Genomic DNA, 20,333 nt, shown 5'->3' on the forward strand with positions numbered 1-20,333 from the left:
GTATCTAGAGTTAGAGATTATTTATTCTGAGCATCCTTGCTAGAAAGAATTTTTCAAGATTCTATTGGTTTCTCCATGAAGTGCCACAGCTTTTTTCCTTTAGATTTGAAGGTCACTTGACCACTGCTAGGAAGTACCTGTATAATCCTTTGGGCAATTACTGGTTATGAGTGAGTTACCTTGAAGGTCAACATAAAATACTCCCAGGTATTTTATAAAATACTCCAAGGAAGCATGGGAAGACTTCTAGTAACTGGAATAAGTTCTTTCTCTTCCAATATTCTGGTTTCTTCTTTTAAATGTCTAGTTTTCAACAGGCTGCTTATTATAGATAGGGAATAGTATTTTCAGCTAACTTTCCTTCTTCTTGGTATCATCTGTCCATGCAATTATCCAAAACCCCAAGTCTAAATCTATTTCCTCCCAAACTTGTTGTTAAGCATGCTGTAAATCTTTAGCTACTTTATAGCACAGATGTTGAAGTTTTCATCCCAGCATCAAATTCTGATTTTTTTTTTCATTTCTCTCTCTCTCTCTCTCTTTTTTTCTTTTTTGCCAAAAAGTACCTTGTGACTATGACTGTGGGTCTTAAAGGCAATCTGGCTGCTGCCATGAATCTGTGTTAACATACGGGATTGAAATGTCAAAGCAGACTCATGTAAATCAAATAAATATCTCACCCCATGCCAACATTTACTAGTGACTAAAAAAAGACAGGCAAGGCGTGCTTGGGTGGCTCAGTTGGTTAAGCGTCCAACTCTCGATTTCAGTTCGGGTCATGATCTCAGAGTCCTGGGATTGAGCCCTGTGTCAGGCCCCATGTCAGGCTCCACTGTGCTGAGCATGGAGCCTGCTTCAGATTCTCCCTCTCCCTCTGCCCTTCCCCATTCTTACTCTCTCTCCCTCTCAATGAAGAAGAAAAAGAAGAAGAAAGAAGAAGAAGGAAGAAGAAGGAAGAAGAAGAAGAAGAAGAAGAAGAAGAAGAAGAAGAAGAAGAAGAAAAGAAGAAGAAGAAGAAAAAAAGAAGAAGAAGAAAGAGGAGGAGGAGGAGGAGGAAGCAGCAATGGGCAAACACAGATGTAGCATTTCTTGCTGGAGGACCCTAAATCTATCGAAAGTAACTTTTAAAAAGTGTCCCTTTCTCTCACATTAATACGTGTTTTAGTTTTGGATTGAGAGATGAATTCAAAGTGGTAAATGGGACAGGAAGAGAAGCTCTGTAATGAAGTAACAGCCACAATCTGAGACCACTGAAGCATGTGTGAAGGACTGGCAGGAAAGTGAGTACTCTTGTTTTATAACACTTAAGTCATTTTATGGTTTAAGTTCTTGCTTATCACTCGACAAAAATGCCAGAATGAATAATTGGAGTATCCTGTATCATGATAAAAGAAAGGAAGGAAAGTAAAAAATCAGTGAATTAAAGAAAATATTTGGAAAATCAGACTGAGAGCTTCAGAGAGATAATTGTACATCCCTGAGATTTCAAACAAGATTTCAATTCCCAGGAAAGACTGTCAAGAGCAAGCTACTTACGAAATTATGGAGGCTAAGAAATAAAGAGAACCCTATAAACAGGGACACGGCTTTGCGGATTTCTATTCCCCACCTCAAGGAGAGAAACTATTTTGTAGACCTGCCACCGGCCAGTTCTTTTAACTGGAGGCCATCACGGGAGTTCATGGATCAGCAATCAGTGAAGAACAAACCAAATCCTTCTTATCTCAAAGTAAGGCCTGGTTAGGAGCAAGTGTGAGCTGGGGCTGGATGTGCAGAAACCAGGGGGCCCCGTGATGGTAAGTCAGGCAGTGCAGAGATGAGGAAGTCAGGTTATAGTATGTGGACAGCATTGTATGGAGTATTTATTTCATCTTTTCAGTAGCAACCACTGTTATTGAGTCTGTGCTTTTCACTGGTATATCTTTCTAAAACAGGGTTTCTCAGCCTTGGCATTACTGACATTTTCTGCCAGATAATTCTTTGCTGTGGGGACTATCGTATTCATGCTAGGATCTTTACCAGCATCCCTGGCCCTGTACAGTTACCTGGTAAAATACCAGATGATCAGTTAAATTTGGATTTCAAGTAAGCAACCAATAATTGGCATTGTCTATCTAATTAACAATTTTTCCTAGGTCCAAAACTGGTCCTCTATAGTATTTATACTAGACCTATCCTAAGAGATACTAACAGAAAAGTGATTTTTTTAAAAAATCTGATTTGAATTTAACTGAGCCTCCTATATATTTATTTGATAAATCTGACAAATTTACACTAAATGCCAGTAGCATTCCCAATTGCGGTGACTAACAATGTTCCCAGATATTGCCAAATGTCTCCTAGGGAGAAAAATCACCCTGTTTTGAGAATCACTGTCCTAAAAAGAGTATGTTCTTTGCAGATGAGGGCCTCATGGACTATTCTCCAGATATTAATTTTTACTAACCCATTTAAAAATCTATTTTCAGCTTGCAATATCCAGGTCACTTTTCCAGGCTTTATCTTTCATTCTACTAATGATGATATAATTGACTCTTTAAATTACCTTTCTGCAATGTTGAAGATTTGTCTACTAATTTTATTGCTGAGAAGTATACCATTTCCTTGCAATATCTTCTTTGCTTTATTAAAGAAAACGTTGTAATTATTCTCCAACTATTTTATTTAACTATTCTACTTCCAACTATTTTATTTAAAAAATTATTGTTATTCTGTGCTTTTTCTGTGTCTTGTTACTTTTTACTTGCCCCTGATTTGTTTTTCCTTTGAAACATTTATATTTCTTTGTTTGCTTAGTGGCTCTTATCAAATGAACTTCTGATTTCTACTATCTCTTAAAATTCTGTTCATTTTCTAATGTTTGTCTTTGCCTTCCTTAAACAGTCAACCAACTGAATAAAATTCAAATTCTGTTTCGAAGATTCAGAATCCAGAGTCCAGGTCTGGTGGTTGTAACACATTTTTTTTTTTTTAAGATTTATTTATTTATTTGAGGTGGGGAGGGGCCGAGAGGGAAAGAGAGAGAAACCCAAGCAGACTCTCCGCTGAGCACAGAGCCCGACTATCTCATGACCCTGAGATCATGACCTGCGCCAAAACCAAGAGTTGGCTGTTCAACTGACTGAGCCACCCAGGTGCCCTTGTAACACTTCTTGATAGTCAGGGCTACTTAATGCTCTTTACTGAAAACATTTAAAGAACAAGGCTTGTATTTGGAAATAACTATTAATGACATGTTGCTTTCAATTAACTTTATTTTTATATTTTCAAATAAAGTTTTAGTTAAACAGGAGACCCTATCAGCTATTTGTATTTGGGCTTTCCTTCCTAGTTTTAAATTGATCATCATTTTTAGGACATAAATCTGTAGATGTTTGTGCATGTAAATCTGTTTATACCTATACATTGATACACATATAAATATATATTTTAATCCTTCATGTATTTCTATTTTATCTGATTATATATTCATCCAACATATTAATAAAATTTAAAAATGGAATGGTCTGTTTTCTATAGTACCTAATATAAAATGCATTATCAATATATTACAATTTTACTATTAAATACATAATTTCCATATCTAATGCAAACAAGGTAACAATTTTTTTTTCAACTTAAAACAAGCAGTACTTTCAATAATGCTCAATAACAAATCATAGAACACAGAGATAAGTAGTAGGCAAAAGGGACATAAATGAAGTTCTCCTTTTCTTCTTCTTTTGTTTCCCCTTCAAAACATCATCATTCATATCAGATATATTTGTGAGAGCAAGGAATTATCTTCTCTCAGGCATACATCAGCTTCCCCAGGACACAGTGGGAGGCCTGTTTCACTTTGCTGTTCCAAAAAACCAGTACAAATGAATGGCCAAGAGGACAGAAAAATGCTAGCATATTGGCAAACATCTTTGCCATCTCATTATCTAAAATAGAACAGGTCAGGGATGTCTGGGTGGCTCAGTAAGTTAAGTATCTGCCTTCAGCCAGGTCATGGTCCCATGGTCCTGGGATTGAGCCCTGCATCAGGCTCCCTGCTCAGCGGGGAGTCTGTTTCTCCCTCTTCCTCTTCCCCTGCCCACCCCCACTCATGCTCTCTCTCTCTCTCTCAAATAAATAAATAAAATCTTTAAAAAATAAAATAGGTCAAATGGCAAGATCTCATCCTTTTTATGTCCAAGTAATATTCTATTGCATATATATACCATATCTTCTTTATCCATTCAACTGTCAATGGTAAGCATGGCATAATGTATAAACTTGTTGAATCACTATGTTGTACACCTGAAAGTAATGTAACGTATATATCAACTATATTCAAATAAAAATAAAACAAAATAAAATAGGTCAAAATTATCATGGTATTGCTCAAATAGTACATAATAAATAGGAGTAAGAATGAAATCCTAGCTTTTGTAGCTCTTTCATGGGCTTCTGAGCTAAAATCCCTAGAATACGTACCCTGTAGTTTCACCGGCCTCATGCGGCTCCATAAGGAGAGGATTAGAAGAAGTAAGCAGATCAGTGACACTATAAAGAAGATTATGAACACATATCAAGGAGAGTTTGAGAACTTAAAAAAATCACATGGTTTCTCTAGACAATTGGATGTCAAGGTTTTTTCCATTTTTTACCCATTCTTGGATCAGTTCATTAATTAATGTTTCCTTTAAAAGTAGACATATGTAGAGAGAGAACATCACCTCTAGTACAATAATGGGGTGCACTTTGTGAATTTTCCATTTCATCCAAGGGAAAATGGGATTAGAAAAGTTGGCTATCTTCAGGAAATAAAAGACATTAAAGCAGGTAGTACAGATCATGCAGAAACAGTTGGATCCTATCCAGAGAATGTCAAAACTCAACATCTGATTCTTAAAGTAAGATATTTTCTCATTACCCATATAAAAAGAGATCGCTAAAATCAATACCCGCAGAAACATATCCTGGAGATGACCAACCAGGTGAAAATAAAATCAATCAGGAGACCTTCTGGTTCCTGATCCCATCAATGGTGTTTCCCAGTACAGTTAATCCATTTCCCAAAATCCCAGTTATAAATTCTATGACAGAAATGATTATAAACAGGGTTTCCATCATGCTTGACATGTCTGTTGATAGGAAGTCTCTGTTTTCAATTAACCATTTACTGATTGTAACTGCACTATTACAGATTTATATGTTCAGAGCTGTGATATCCAATGAGTGTCTTTTTTCTGTTTTATTGATAGCCACTACCAGAGTCTGGAAAGTCCCAAGCCACACTCCAAAAAATGTTCTGAGTTAAATTGTAAAATCTACACCCATTTTTCTCAGGTATCAGCTAGTGATTTTCAAGACAGATACTATATTCCCTGCTGTTACTGGCACTGGTTATATTTTACATGTAAAGCTTTGCCTTAGAATTTGTATAATTTGAATCCCTGTTTGTTAACATGCAAAATGGAGATAGGTTCTCTGTTATAGTTTTGCAATGTCATCCTTAAAAGTTCATTCATTTTGATACCTTTATCCACTTGACTCATTCATCATCCTGGGGCTAGAAATCCTAAGCTATACCTAAAGTTTATAATCAGTATATATACCTTCATTAGCAACCTCATCCATATTTATAAAATACCCAAGGTTTAAGAAAATGCAAAAAACTTGCTCTCTCATGTTATACCAAAATCTTTTTTTTTTTTTAAGATTTTATTTATTTATTTGACAGAGAGATAGCGAGAGCAGGAACACAAGCAGGGGGAGTGGGAGAGGGAGAAGCAGGCTTCCCGCTGAGCAGGGAGCCCGACGTGGGGCTCGATCCCAGGACCCTGGGATCATGACCCGAGCCGAAGGGAGACACTTAACGACTGAGCCACCCAGGCGCCCCCAAAATCTTTTTAGAATCTGTGGTAGTTTTAAAATTTGCCATGAATTCTTTGACACTCCTTCTATTGACATTTGGAGTGTATCTCCTCTCCTTGGTTTCTACTTCAACTAATAAAATAAATAAATAAATAACAGAAATGACACTGTAGTAATTCAGAAGCTCAGCCATAAAAAGCCATGCAGCTTTGTTCTCCACCACTGAGACATTTACTCTTGGAGCCCTAAGGCACATGCAGATAGTCCAACTACGCTGAAGCCACAGTGACCAAACCACATGGAGAAGCTGCATATATAGGTTCTCCGATCAACAGTCTGATCTGAGCCCATATTTTTAGTCTGAATGTTTAATTTTAGCTGAAAAATTATTCTTAACACATCTACTTTTTGTTTTATTATATACAGCTGTTTCAAAATGATGTGTATTCACCTTTTGTCTGTTTATTGATTTTCACAAAGAATCCTTTGCTTTACCCTCATCTATATTTTATTTTTCTATGTCATTTCTTTTTCTCATTATATGTGCGGATTATAAAGAAGTTGAGAATGCAACCTTGGAAATCAAATTGTTTGTGCTAACATTTTGATTTTTTTTTTCCATTTTCTTAGGCAAGGTACTCAACCCTTTTTATTCCTAGTTTCTTTATGCACCAAATGTGGTATAATTGTTTTCAAGATCAAAAATGACTGAGGATAGTTTTTTTTTATATACACTAAAGCCAAGTAAATGTTATTCTATTCCTAACTTCTATTTTTTTAAAGCTAATTTTGTCATTCACTTCTTTTTTTTCACTGTTTTTTTCCATTTAATGCAAATTCACTGAGCATAAGGAATAAAAGATCATTTTACATCTTCCATCAATATTTTGCTTAGTATTTTAAAAATTACATATTGACAAAGTCTTGAAGTCACATTCACATATTTTCTCCTGTATTCTTAATGTACTTCAGGCCAAGTGCGCGGAGGGGCCTCTGGGGCTAGCATTATATATATAGATCAGAGTTTGAGACTTTCCAGCAGTTCATTATAGAACGTTTATTTAATTTTTTTAATTTTTCTTATTATTATGTTATGTTAATCACCATACATTACATCATTAGTTTTTGATGTCGTGTTCCATGATTCATTGTTTGCGTATAACACCCAGTGCTCCATGCAGTAGAATGTTTATTTAAAATCTGTTTCTCCTGGCAGCACCTGAGTGGTTTGTTTGGTTAAGTGTCTGCCCTCAGCTCAGGTCATGATCTCGGGGTCCTGGGATTGAGCCCCAGGGACGGGCTCCTTGCTCAGTGGGGCGTCTGCTTCTTTCTCTCCCTCTGCCCCCTGCTTCTCTCTCTCTTTCTCTCTCAGTATCTCTCGGTCTCAAATAAATGAATAAAATCTTTTAAAAAATAAAATAAAATAATAAAAATAAAATAAAATCTGTTTCTCCTTTAGTGTTTCATGCTCATTTGCATTTGTATTTCCTTTTCATTATACTATGGCATTTGGCTTGCCTCCACATACATTCATTAACCTCTTGGCATTCCTATCTTTTTAAGTTAAATATTTGGCCCATTAATCTTTTTAAACATTTTTTTGGAAATACATGAATTCATAAATATGAATTTTCTAATTTGGCTGACATTTTGTGGCTTTGATTTAGATAGTGCTTCTGCTCTTGTTCAGTTCTAAATTTTGGATTGAGCCCAACATGGTTTTGGGGGGTTTTTTTTGTATTGTTTTGCTTATGATTGAAGTAGTGAGTAATTTACTTTCCAAATTATGGAATATCATTACTATTAATATTATTATTACTATTACTATTATTTTACTAAAATATTGAGTTGTGGTGATAAGAGAATATATTTTGTGTGATAGCTATTTTTTCATTTTTGATAATTTTTTTGGCCTATTACATGATCAATGCTTGGAAAAATTAATTGTTTCTTTGAAATGATTGTGTATTCTCTGCCAGTACAGGACTCTATCAAATTATACTTAATTGTCTTACTTAATTCTGCTTGATCTATCAGCTTTTGAAATACTTAATATTTCGAAATTTAAAAAAAGGGGGGGTGCCTGGGTGGCTCAGTCATTAAGCATCTGCCTTCGGCTCAGGTCATGATCTCAGGGTCCTGGTATCAAGTCCCGCATTGGGCGCCCTGCTCAGCAGGAAGCCTGCTAACTCCCCCTGCTTGTGTTCCCTCTCTCACTGTCTCTCTTTCAAATAAATAAATAAAAATCTTTTAAAAAAAAGAAATATTTAATATTTCACTATATACTGACTCAGCATTTTATTCCTTTTTAAAAATTAGATTCATTTAATTTGGTACTACATTTTTAAAAGCATTCATGCCCCTAATCATTATCTCTTGTGGGCTCTCATTTCCTTTTATTAGCTTAAATATTTCTCTTTAAATGGTGATTTACCTGTACTTTCACCTTAAAAATTATTTCATTGATATCAGTGTTGTTCCACCAACTTTTGTGGTTGGTACATTAGTTCAGAATTCAACTTCATATTATAAAGCTAAATAAATAAGTACAATCATATTAGTGATTTAACTAGAAGTTTGTTTCTCACCTAACAAAACCCCAAAGTTTTTGGTTTTAACATTTTGGTAAAAAGTAAAAGAGTTTGCACATCAAGATGCACAAGATAATATTAGAGTTTTGTCATTAACCAAGAAGGAAAGAATAAATATTGGAAAGCATCTAGCAGTCCTTTGGTCATTTGCATTCTTACATCTTTATCCGTGCATTTTCAGCCATTTTTCATTTATTTCTTTTAGGTTTGACTCTTGTGTAGGATAAAATATATAAAATTTATAATTTAAGATTTTATTTTATAAAATATCATATATTGGTACATCTAACATGTTTGCTAATCTAAAATTTGAGTGTTTCTGCCATTCAATGACTAACTTGATTCATTTAGTGATGTCTGATAACTTTAGACTCATTTCTAATGTCTTACTCATGGTCTTCAGCCATGCTTTTTCTTTTTTTCTCTAATTCTCATTGTTTGCTTTGTCTCAGATTGATGAAACTGACATTATTTCTTTTTCCAGCTATTTATTCAGAAGTTTACTTACTTTTACTATTTTTTTATTAAGTAAAACACACTTAATACATGTAATATGTTTCTTTTTCTAATCATACCTGAGTTAAACCATTGTCTCTTCAGTATGAGCAAAAGCCTTGGCATGTGTTAAAATACCTTTCCACATGCTGCTTCTTCCTGTATGTGTTATATAGATTCTTTTTGTTTTATTAACCAGCTTTACAGGTATAACTTGTATAGAATAAAATTTAGCAATTTTGAGCATGCAGTTCATGTTACATAGAATTTTAATACTAGCTTGTTTTAAACTATGGAATATCAATTGCATACAACTTATACATAGCCAATGCTTGCTTATTATTTCTCAGCCTATTTTAACATTTTGTTTGTTCAGCACTGCTCCTTCTATCCCCGTTCTTCCTTTTTAACTTATTTTTTTCTTTGCATTAGTCTGCTCAAGCTGCTATAACAAACAACCAGATTGGATGGTTTAAACAACATATATTTGTTAGCTCTGGAGGCTGGAAGTCCAAGATCAAGAAAGCATCAGGGTTGGTTTCTGGAGAGAGTCCTTTTCCTGGCTTACGGACGGCCACCTCCTCATTGTGTCTTCACACTGCCTTTCCTCTGAGAGGCCTCTGTCTCTTCCTCTTCTTATAAGGACACCAACCCTATTGGATTAGGGCCCCACCCTTATTCACATAACCTTAATCACCTCCTTGAAGGCTTTATCTCCACATACAGCCATACTAAGGGTTAAGGCTTCAACATATGGCTTTTGGGGGGACTTACTTCAGTCAATAACAGTCTTACTGAAGTAGATCCATTAGTAGCATTTAGTAGTATACGTGTGTGTTGTGAATAGCACCAGCTTTTTTTTTTCCCCCCAGTCTTTTTTATTTGGAAATGATACTATTTAATCAAATCCCCAGGACAAAGTTTCAGCTGAGAATTAGGGATTATAGTTACATTCTTCAACACTTCGAAAATATGAATCAACTGTCTTCTGACATATTATTTTTTGATAAGATTTTTCATGCCCTTCAAATTGATTATTCCCCTTTTGGAGATTACCTCTCATTAGTTTGTAATTATTTTCTGAATTTCAATTTGCCTTTGATGGGTGCAATTTTTTTACAATCTGTTTCAGTGTGAATGTGTATATGATGTTCCACTGAATTTAGAAAGGGCTAGAAGATGTATCATTGTTTTGTGTACTGCTATTAACATGTATTATTATTTTAATTGGTCTGAGAAATCTTAAACAACAAAATACGTTTGATACTTTTCACACAGGTTTTATTTGAATACCACACAAAGATAGGAAGCGAAATATTGTCTTTAAAGACATTTTTAAAAGTTTTTACCCCAAAGCTAAAGTCAGTGTTATGCTTAGGTGAAACACTAGAAGACTCTCCATTTACATACAAAGATCCCAGTTATCACCACAATTATTTAACATTTTGAATGTTGGAAGCATTTCATAACACGAGCCAACACCAAAAATAATAATTATTATAAATAATTAAAAAGAAGAAGTAAAACAATCATTATATGCAAATGATATCATTTTCTATCTGCAAAAGTCAAGAGAATGAGCCTTAAAAGAGCACATGTGACAATTTAGTAAGGCAACTGGCTTCTAACTCAACAAACAAGCAAATAAAAACAATGACCTTTTTGTAGACACATTAACCAGGTACTAAATATCACAGATAAAATTAAGAACAATTAATATAAGCACCAAATTTACATATTTGTATATGCTTTTTCCACTAGATTCCAGGTGTGGTTATAAGCAGCCTGTTCCTGTTGATATTTTGACTGAGTTTGGGGAGTAGCCTCACTCTACTAGGGATCACCCTAGCTCTGTCCTTGCATCTTCATGCACTACTGGGTAAGTCATGTAATGTCTCAGGAATTCAGTTTCTCCGCATGAAAAACAGTATTATGCACATGTGAAGTATTAACAAGTAATGAAGTATACAGATTAACTGACACATAAATATCACAACTTCCTCTTTTTAGTGGTTACCAGTTACATATGCTCACTTCTCATTTTATTTTGTAGCTAATGTTTCTTATTAAAGTGTCTCCAAAATGCACATAGAAAATATGTCCAACATATATTTATTTAATGAATAAATGAATGAATGAATGAATGATCCTCATCAGGAGGACAAGAAAATCTATTTCAAATAAAAGCTGGTACTTTGAAGAGATTTCTTTGTGAATGTAAGCCATGAGTCAAGAATTCTTCATTTGTAAAAATAAACAGATTCTATCATACTCAAGATTTAACAATATTGAACACAGGACACGGGATCATGATTATCGCTCTTTACTCCACCCCTTGAACTTAATTTATTCTAAATTTTTCACCTATGTAGCTTTCATTGCTGTCATACAACCAATATTAATAACATGTAAACATATTCAAAGTTCATATTAATTATGTGTTACTTTCTCAGGAGTTATTCTAAATTTCTGTACTATAATCTGGTTGTTTTCCATTCTCCAGCAAAATAGAGGTACTTGATAAAATATAACAAAAATACCAATCTCCCAGAAAGTTATGTACAATTAAAAGACTATCATCAGGGACGTCTGGGTGGCTCAGTTGGTTAAGCATCTGCCTTCGGCTCAGGTCATATTCCCAGGGTCCTGGGATTGGGTCTTGTGTCGGGCTCCTTGCTCAGCAGAGAGACTGCTTCTCCCTCTGCCTGCCACTCCCCCTGCTTGTGCTCTCTCTCTCTCATGCTCTCTCTCTCTCTGACAAATAAATAAAATCTTTAGGAAAAAAAAAAAGACTATCATCAGCCAATCAGCCAAGATTTGGTAATCTTACACATTAAAATTAAAATGTATTGTGTTACATATTTAAAAGCTATGTTGGCAAATACAATTTATTTCCAAATATAAATTATATATTCTTAATAATGGTAAATGCAATCCAAAAATTCTTGATTGTGAAACTAATAATATAGAAAGGATAACTGGAATTAAACAGCTTCATGACTCTGACAAATCTCTAAAAATTTTTTATTAATTCATCTGTTTGAAAAACAAAATGGCAAGAGCACAACGTTAAACCAAGCATGAGGCCCCTCTAACGAGAAGCCCTGTGCCACACACAAGGCGTACATTCAAAAAGCTGCCATGACTGGAGGGCATGAGTACATGTGAGTAACACAAGGGTGGACTGTATTGGACACAAACTTGTGTGCTTTGTCAGATTCCCTTCACCGTCTCCTAGTCTTTTGGTCAGCACCATGCCTGAGCCAGATTATCCTTCCATTTTGGATTTGAAAGCAACACTACATTGTGGGGTATGAAATATGACTTTCAAAATGACCACCAAGGAGCAAGATGAGCAGAGGTGTTAATCCCACTTTGGTAAACCCTGGCCAATAGGAAATAGAAGACAGGAGTGAGCTGATTAGATACACTCCCCCCTCCTCTCTCTCTTCCATAGACTAATGCTACATGTGGTTCCTCCTTAGAACCCTCCTGGAGGGGCACCTGAGTGGTTCAGTCAGGTAAGCTAACTTTGGCTGCCTGCCTTAGGCTCAGGTCATGATCCCGGGGTCCTGGGATGGAGTCCTGCATCACGCTCCGTGCTCAGAGAGGGGCCCGCTTCTCCCTCTTCCTCTGCCGGCCTCTCTGCTGGCTTATGCTCTCTCATGCTCTCTCTTTCTCTCAGATAAATAAATAAAACCTTAAAAAAAAAAAAAAAAAAGGAACCTTCCTGGAAAATTTGTGTGCCCTGTGCACACATAGGCTGACTACTCAACACATTGTAAGAGACTAGCTACCAGAGTGACAAAACACAGCACATCTTCTCTTGCCTCATTTGCATATGTTCTCCCTATTGCTGTCCCAGACTCAACCTTCCCAAACAAATGCCATCATTTTGAGCCCTGAATTTGATTTGGATTTAGAGGCCCCAGGCTAAGATAGTCATTGAGTTATACAATTATTATTTGTTTACTTTATGTGGGTTTATAATATAACAATAAAAATTGTATTTGGAAAGGATACAAAATATTATATCAAAAATAACATTTTAGTAAGGCAGAGTTAGTAAAGCAGTTACTCAGTTTTAATAAATCAAATACAATATTTGTTTATACAATACCCCACTAGAAAAAGATCACGTAAAAAGATAACATTTACAATAGAGAAAATACATATACGAATGTACAAAATCTTTCATATGCTTTTTAAAAACTATTGTGATAGATGCCATCTAACTCTGGCGTTTCACCTTGTTTCCACTTCACACATATGAAATGGCTGTGCCAAGGTTATACTGTAGTGACATTTTCCCTAGAATTATGGAAGAGCCAGTCTTCTGCTCTGAGAAATGCTTCTTCTTGGATAAGCCTGTCACCTTGTTGTGAAACCAGAGCTGAGAATTCATGGCATCTGCAGGTTTTGTGATACATTTTATTTCCATTGGTTTCCCAGCTTTCATAAAGCTCATTCATTCATTCATTTACTTATTCATTTAAAAAAAAAAAAAACAGTTTTTAAAGATTTTATTTATTTATTTTTCAGAGAGAGAGAGAGGGAGAGAGCACGAGCAGGGGCGAGGAAGCAGAGGGTGAGGAAGAAGCAGACTCCCCACTGAGCAGGGAGCCCAACTCCACTCAGGGCTCCATCCCACGACCCTGGGATCAGGACTTGGGCCGAAGGCAGATGCTTAACTGACTGAGGCACCCAGGCGCCCCTAAAAAATCATTTTTTATCAACTCTTATATGTCTGGCTTATAGGTTTTAGGAGTCAGCAGTAAATAAGATCTTCACTTTTTCGAAGTGTATGTTATACCAGGAGAGACAGGTGATAAACAAAAATAGCAGATGTGGAGATGATTTATCTTAAGATGTAGAAAATTGTTAAATTGCCTAACACCAATACTTAACAGTCATGTAGAATTCGGTTGTTGGACAACATTACCCATTTCTTTCCTATAATAGAGCTTGCTATCAATGAATATGCCAACACACATTCTCCCGTTTCATTGTTTTCAAAAGATTATAATGAAACATCTCTTTAAGAAATCCCCTATGGAGGCGCCTGGGTGGCTCAGTCATTAAGTGTCTGCCTTCCTGCCTTCGGCTCAGGTCATGATCCCAGTGTCCTGGGATCAAGCCCCGCATCGGGCTCCCAGCTCAGCAAGGGAGATTGCTTCTCCCTCTCCCACTCCCCCTGCTTGTGTTCCCTCTCTTGCTGTGTCTCTCTCTCTCAAATAAAAAAAAAAGAAATCCCCTATGATGATTACATGGACTTAAGAGGTGCCATTTAATGTATTCAGAAAGGTTTATTGAATTATATACCATAATTTCTTTACTATTCTAATCATGAGCATTTTTTCAATGGGGAAGATTTGAGTCTTCTTTACTGAAGTTTTAAAAGAATCTTAAAAACAGAAGGTGTTTGGGTGCCTGGGTGGCTCAGTTGGTTAAGCGACTGCCTTCGGCTCAGGTCATGATCCCGGAGTCCTGGGATCGAGTCCCACATCGGGCTCCCAGCTCAGCGGGGAGCCTGCTTCTCCCTCTGACCCTATCCCCTCTCATGCTGTTTCTCTCTCTCTCTCTCTCAAACAAATAAATAAATAAAATCTTAAAAAAAAAAAAAAAAAAAACAGAAGGTGTTTGAGATGTTTGGCAATTCGAGGCCGAGAGGTAGTTTAAGAGAAAACTGAAATATTTGAAATCAGATCTCAATTTCAAAAATGGTCTGTCTTCGGGTGGGGTGGGAGGGATGGGGTGACTGGGTGATGGACACTGGGGAGGGTATGTGTTCTGGTAAGCGCTGTGAATTGTGCAGGACTGTTGAATCTCAGATCTGTACCTCTGAAACAAATAATGCAATATATGTTAAGAAAGAAAAAAAGAAGAAGAAGAATGTAGCAGGAGGGGAAGAATGAAGGGGGGGAAATCGGAGGGGAAGAAGAACCATGAGAGACGATGGACTCTGAAAAACAAACTGGGGGTTCTAGAGGGGAGGGGGTTGGGAGGATGGGTTAGCCTGGTGATGGGTATTGAGGAGGGCACGTTCTGCATGGAGCACTGGGTGTTATGCACAAACAATGAATCATGGAACACTATATCTAAAACTAATGATGTAATGTATGGGGATTAACATAACAATAAAAAAATTTAAAAAAAAAAGAAATCTGAGACAATAAATCAAAGTGAAACAGAAAAAAAAAAAAATGGTCTGTCTTCATTCAAAAACTAGAAGAAATGACTTCCCTCATTGCATATGGAAACTTATAACAGCATTAAAAAGAGGTCATGAGCATGTTTCTTTCTTCTTTATCTCTGCTGCAGAACTCAGTTTTTTCTAAGATTTTCACTTACTTTAAGTATTCTTCAATAGAGTTTACTGTACACATATATAAAATTTACTTGCAATGTTTGTCACTTATGAATTGCACTGTGTACACCTTTCTTAATCACAGTCCTAACAGCTCTTTATTAACCATGAGGTAAGAATTTATGATGGAATAATATCTACCCCAAACATTCATCTTCACTGTGTGATTTAGAATTGACTATCCTTACCATGGAAAAGCCTGGAGATTCAAACAATGAAATCTAAGCACACTGTGATACAAATTACAATGAAAAATAACAATGACATCCCGAGATAACTTGTCAATTCTGAAAAATGCATAAGGGTAGATCATAAATTTTTAATTGGAAGATGATACATAGAATATGTATGTGAAATACACACGGCTTCATTAGTCTCTGGAATTTCTTATAATATTATGTATAATTAGATTGTTTACCTGAAAAATTGGTGAGGATATATTATTTCCCATCTTTTTTACATTTTTCATATATATATGTATATACTTTTATGTGATAAGCTTAGGTAAGTCTTTTCTGAGTAAAACTCTGAAAATTACTCAATTACATACACTATGGACAAACCAGTAGGAGGTATAAAATGTTAACAACCTACATCAGTTAACTTTCTACTAGAACATACACAATGCCCCCTCTTACTGATCTATGGAGTTGAGAGTTTCTGTTCTTTCAGCCAGCACATCCCCTGGTATAAAACAGACAGAAAGGCCTGGTTGAGCTTCTTGTTTCCCCAGATCAGGATAAATGAGTGGCTTGAAGGATACAAGAATCCAAAAGCTTGGTAAAGCATGATGAATAGTTTGTTCTGCAGCCCATTAGAACTCCAGACTGTGACAATTAGAGTCAGGAAGTGACCAGCTAATAACAAGAGAAAAGAGATCACAATCTGCATGGCTCTTATGTGGACCTTGGTGCTGGGATCTTGGGATCTTCTACCACTGGATTGCATCTTCTTGAGATGTTTCCACAGGGAAAAGATCAACAGCAGGAAAGATGTCAGAGATATAGCCAAAGGCACAAAGTTTGCTAGCATGAATACAGTCATATTCAAAAGGCTTACAATGTTCCCCAATTTGGTCTGCCTAGTGATGTTTCCTTCGTATTCCTTCATCTTGCTTACAAAGGAATTTTTCTCATATATGCTTTTCTCACATATGCTTACCACTGCAACATGAAAAACCAAAAAGAACAGAGACCCCAACAGTATCACAAGAACTACACTTTTAACTCTCCACTTCAGGCAAAGAAAAATAAGGCTAGAGAAACTGGCTATTTTGAACAAATAAAATACGCTGAGGCTAGTAGCAAGCCAGATGCTAAAATGATTGTTTACCGTCCACGCAATATGAACAAGAAGTCTTACTTCTAAACTATATAAAGCTGGATTCAACACAGTTGCAAACCAGTTTATTAACATTACCCAGAGCAAACCGATTCTGGAGACCACCAGAGCAGTGAGAATTTGATCAGCTGAGGACATCTTTCGTCTCTTGACCCCGTCAATGCAGTTCACCACTGCTCTGAAGCCACCGGCAGAATTTCCTAGAACAAATTCTGTTATTACTAGGACGAAAAAAATGCCCGGTAGTAAAGTTACCATGTCTAGAAAGAAAAAACCAAAAAGCCAAGTCTAATGTCACTGGTTGTGATTCCTTGAATATTTGGACCTTACGTTCTATAGGCAGCTGATTTCTGAGCGTGAAAGTAAAGTTCTTGTTTCTTTTAAATTCTGTGACCGATGTCAATCAGGAAAGCACCAGGGTATGCTAATAGATGAGCTCAATGCCGTCTTGATGAAAACCATAGTTTTCCTCAAACAGTTCAAATTAACTTCTATTTATATACCTCATGTCCTTGCTGTAGGCTGGAATACTCATAATGGATGCTGAAGCGAAAGCTGAATTCTCATTTGCTAGCATGCAAATAAAGCCATATTGTCTTTCAGTGGTTTGCCATCTTTTTCCTTATTTAACCTCTTCATAATTTGTGTTCATCGACTCTATTTGTCGCAGAGTAAAATTGAAAAACCCAAAACACAGAATATACAATGAGTATCTTAATTGTTAGATAAAGCTTAGCCATAAGTAAGATTGTCATCATTATGGACTTATTTTTTTTAAGGTTTATGGATTTATTTTTTTTTTTTTAATGTCACAATTATGTAGAAAGAATTCAAGCTTCTCCTATCAAAACATCAAGGGTTTGGGGGGAATGCCAATACTCCCCAAAAGCTGGTCGCCGATAACTAACATTTATGCATACTTCTATTGTTTACTAATGCATAAGCACACATGCACACACACACCCCCACACACACACTTCATCAATAGAGAAATTATTGTCCTGTAATTTTCTTCTTTTTAAAGTAAGCTCTTTGCCCAATGTGGGGCTCAAACTCACAACCCTGAGATCAAGAGTCACATGCTCTACTGAGTTAGCCAGCCAGGCACCTGTGTCCTATAATTTTCAAAATGGAAAATGAATTTCAGGGAGATCATCCAGGTTTAAATCCATCTTTTCTCTCAGTCAGGTTTTTCAGCCCATTATTCATAGTTACTAAACATATCTCTCATGCTTAAGCCTTTGATAAAGTTTCTCTCTTGGGTCTATTTAATATTTAAATATTATTTAATTAAAACATTCAGAAATTTTCTAAATATCCCTTGGAAACTTCAAAAGAACATGGGCTTCCACTGTAAAGCCTGGACTTCTCTATCTATAAATATTCTGTTTTATTTTCTGTTTAATTCATTTTTGATTACTTAATATTTTAAGATTAATAGATGTTAAAATTAGCCTCTACCCTCAGATTTTATTCAGTTTCAGTTTTTATACTATAATATAATTATTTTTAGCAGAGGATCTTAGAGTCGGACTGCCAGGAAGGAAAACCCAGATTCTTTGCATCATATGTTTCTAATCTATTTCAAAATTACTCTCTGCCAGGCAGGGCACCTGGGTGGCTCAGTGGGTTAAGCATTTGCCTTTGGCTTAGGTCATGATCTCAGGGTCCTGGGACCAAGCCCTGCATCGGGATCCCTGATCAGCGGGGAGTCTGCTTCTCCCTCTGTCCCTCCCTCTCTGCTCTTCCTTTGTCTCTCGCTTTCTCTCTCTCAAATAAATAAATAAAATCTTCTTTAAAAAATTACTCTCTGCCTCACTCAAATCATCAAATAAAATGCAGATGATTGTATCTTCTTCAGGTGGTCTTTGTGAGAAGTTAGTACATTATTCGTATAAAGTGCTTTCCCTTTTACCTGTCTGGTACAGAGCAGGCATGGAGGACTGTTACTCATTTGATCCTGTGTTATTCCATGCTTCAGAGTTAACCTGCAAGAGCTTCCATTAACGAATACAATGTAGCAGGTTGAAAAAGCAAGATTTCCTCCTGTTAACAACTGGGCTTGGGTAAAAAATTGTCAAAATTATGTTTTAAATACATCACAGAGCTGTGCAAGGAAGGAGAACCAGCTGAACTAAAATCCAGCAAGAGGAGAATCTTTTTAGGTGAAGAGATGATCTATGTATTCAATGCAATCCATATCAAATCCTAGAAGCTTTCCTGCAGGAAATGAAAACTATTCCTAAAATGTATATAGAAAGGCAAAGCACCCAGAATAACTAAAAGAATTTAAAAAAAATAAGAACAAATTTGGAAAATTACATTTCCTGATTTCAAAGCTTGCTAGAAAGCTGCATTCATCAAAACAGTGTGATACTCACAGAATGATAGACATATATGAATCAGTGAAACACAACTGAAGTTCAGAAATCAGCACTAATATTCATGGTTAACTGATTTCAAAAAAGGTATCATGTCAATTCAGTGGGAAAAATGATGTCTCATTTTTCTAACAAATGATGCTGGGAAAATTGGATATCCACATGAATAAAATTGACTTTAGACCCTTATTTCACACAATATGCAAAAATTAAGTTAAAACTGATGTAAGAGCTAGACCTATAAAACTTTTAGGATAAAACATAGGAAGGGCGTCTGTGTGGCTCAGTGGGTTAAGCATCTGCCTTCAGCTCAGGTCCTAATCCCAGGGTCCTGAGATCAAGTCCTCATCGGGCTCCCTGCTCCACGGGGAACCTGCTTCTGCCTCTCTCTCTCTCTCAATCTGTTTCTCATGAATAAATAAATAAGATCTTTAAAAAAAAGAATAAAACATAGGAGAAAACTTTTGTAAACTTATGTCGGGCAGACCTCTTAAATACTAACCAAAAGCATGATGCATAAAACTTAGATATTAACAAATTGAAGTACATCAAAACCAAAAACATTTGCTCTACAAATACAAGTCTGATTTCATGATTGCAGAGCTGCAGTAATTAAGTCAATATGGTACTGTGGTTTGCTTCTACAAGTAGATCAGTGGATTAGAAAATAGTATCTAGTGATAGACCCACACATGTATGGTCAGTTCATTTTGACAAAGGAACCAAACAATTCCATGGGAAATAAAATTCTCTTTAATAAATGATGCTGGGAAACTGAATAATAGTATGAAAAAAATGAACTTCAATTTTTACCTCATGCTATATAAAAATTAATTTGAGGTGATCTTAGATTTAAATATAAAAGATAAAACAATAATGCTTCTAGAAAATAATTGGATTATATTTCTGTGACCTTGGGATAAGCCAATATTTCTTAGCTAGAACATATACATGCACACATGCATGCACACACACATACAAAAAGCTAAACAAAAAAGAAAAAAGGGATGAATTATACTTCATGAAAAGACACTATCAAGAAAATTGCAGGGGGGCCTGGGTGGCTCAGTCAGTTAAACATCTGCCTTCAGCTCAGGTCATGATCCCAGGATCCTGGATCAAGCCCTGCGTTGGGCTCTCTGCTCAGTGGGGAGCCTGTTTCTCCCTCTCCCCCTGCTTGTGCTCTCTCTCTCTGTCAAATAAATAAAATCTAAAAAAAAAAATTACAATGTTTGCCATATATATGTTTATAATATATATATACATATATGTTATATATATTTATATATAACATATATTCATATATAACATATG

At 35.9% G+C, this 20,333-nt stretch overlaps 1 protein-coding gene across 1 annotated transcript; it reads right to left on the reverse strand.

Annotated features, from left to right (window-relative positions):
- Positions 1-15,939: 15,939 nt before the first annotated feature.
- LOC116624070 (taste receptor type 2 member 46-like) lies at positions 15,940-16,896 on the reverse strand. Its single transcript, XM_032391682.1, has one exon. It carries the CDS (start codon positions 16,894-16,896, stop codon positions 15,940-15,942), a length of 957 nt encoding a protein of 318 aa, XP_032247573.1.
- Positions 16,897-20,333: the final 3,437 nt, after the last annotated feature.

This window comes from Phoca vitulina, unplaced genomic scaffold (assembly GCF_004348235.1).
Source record: "Phoca vitulina isolate PV1807 unplaced genomic scaffold, GSC_HSeal_1.0 scaffold64, whole genome shotgun sequence".
In the NCBI taxonomy this organism is placed as follows: domain Eukaryota; kingdom Metazoa; phylum Chordata; class Mammalia; order Carnivora; family Phocidae; genus Phoca; species Phoca vitulina.

Excerpts from the sequence above, each read along its gene's own strand:
- LOC116624070 (XM_032391682.1), bottom strand. The coding sequence starts at position 16,896 with ATGGTAACTTTACTACCGGGCATTTTTTTCGTCCTAGTAATAACAGAA.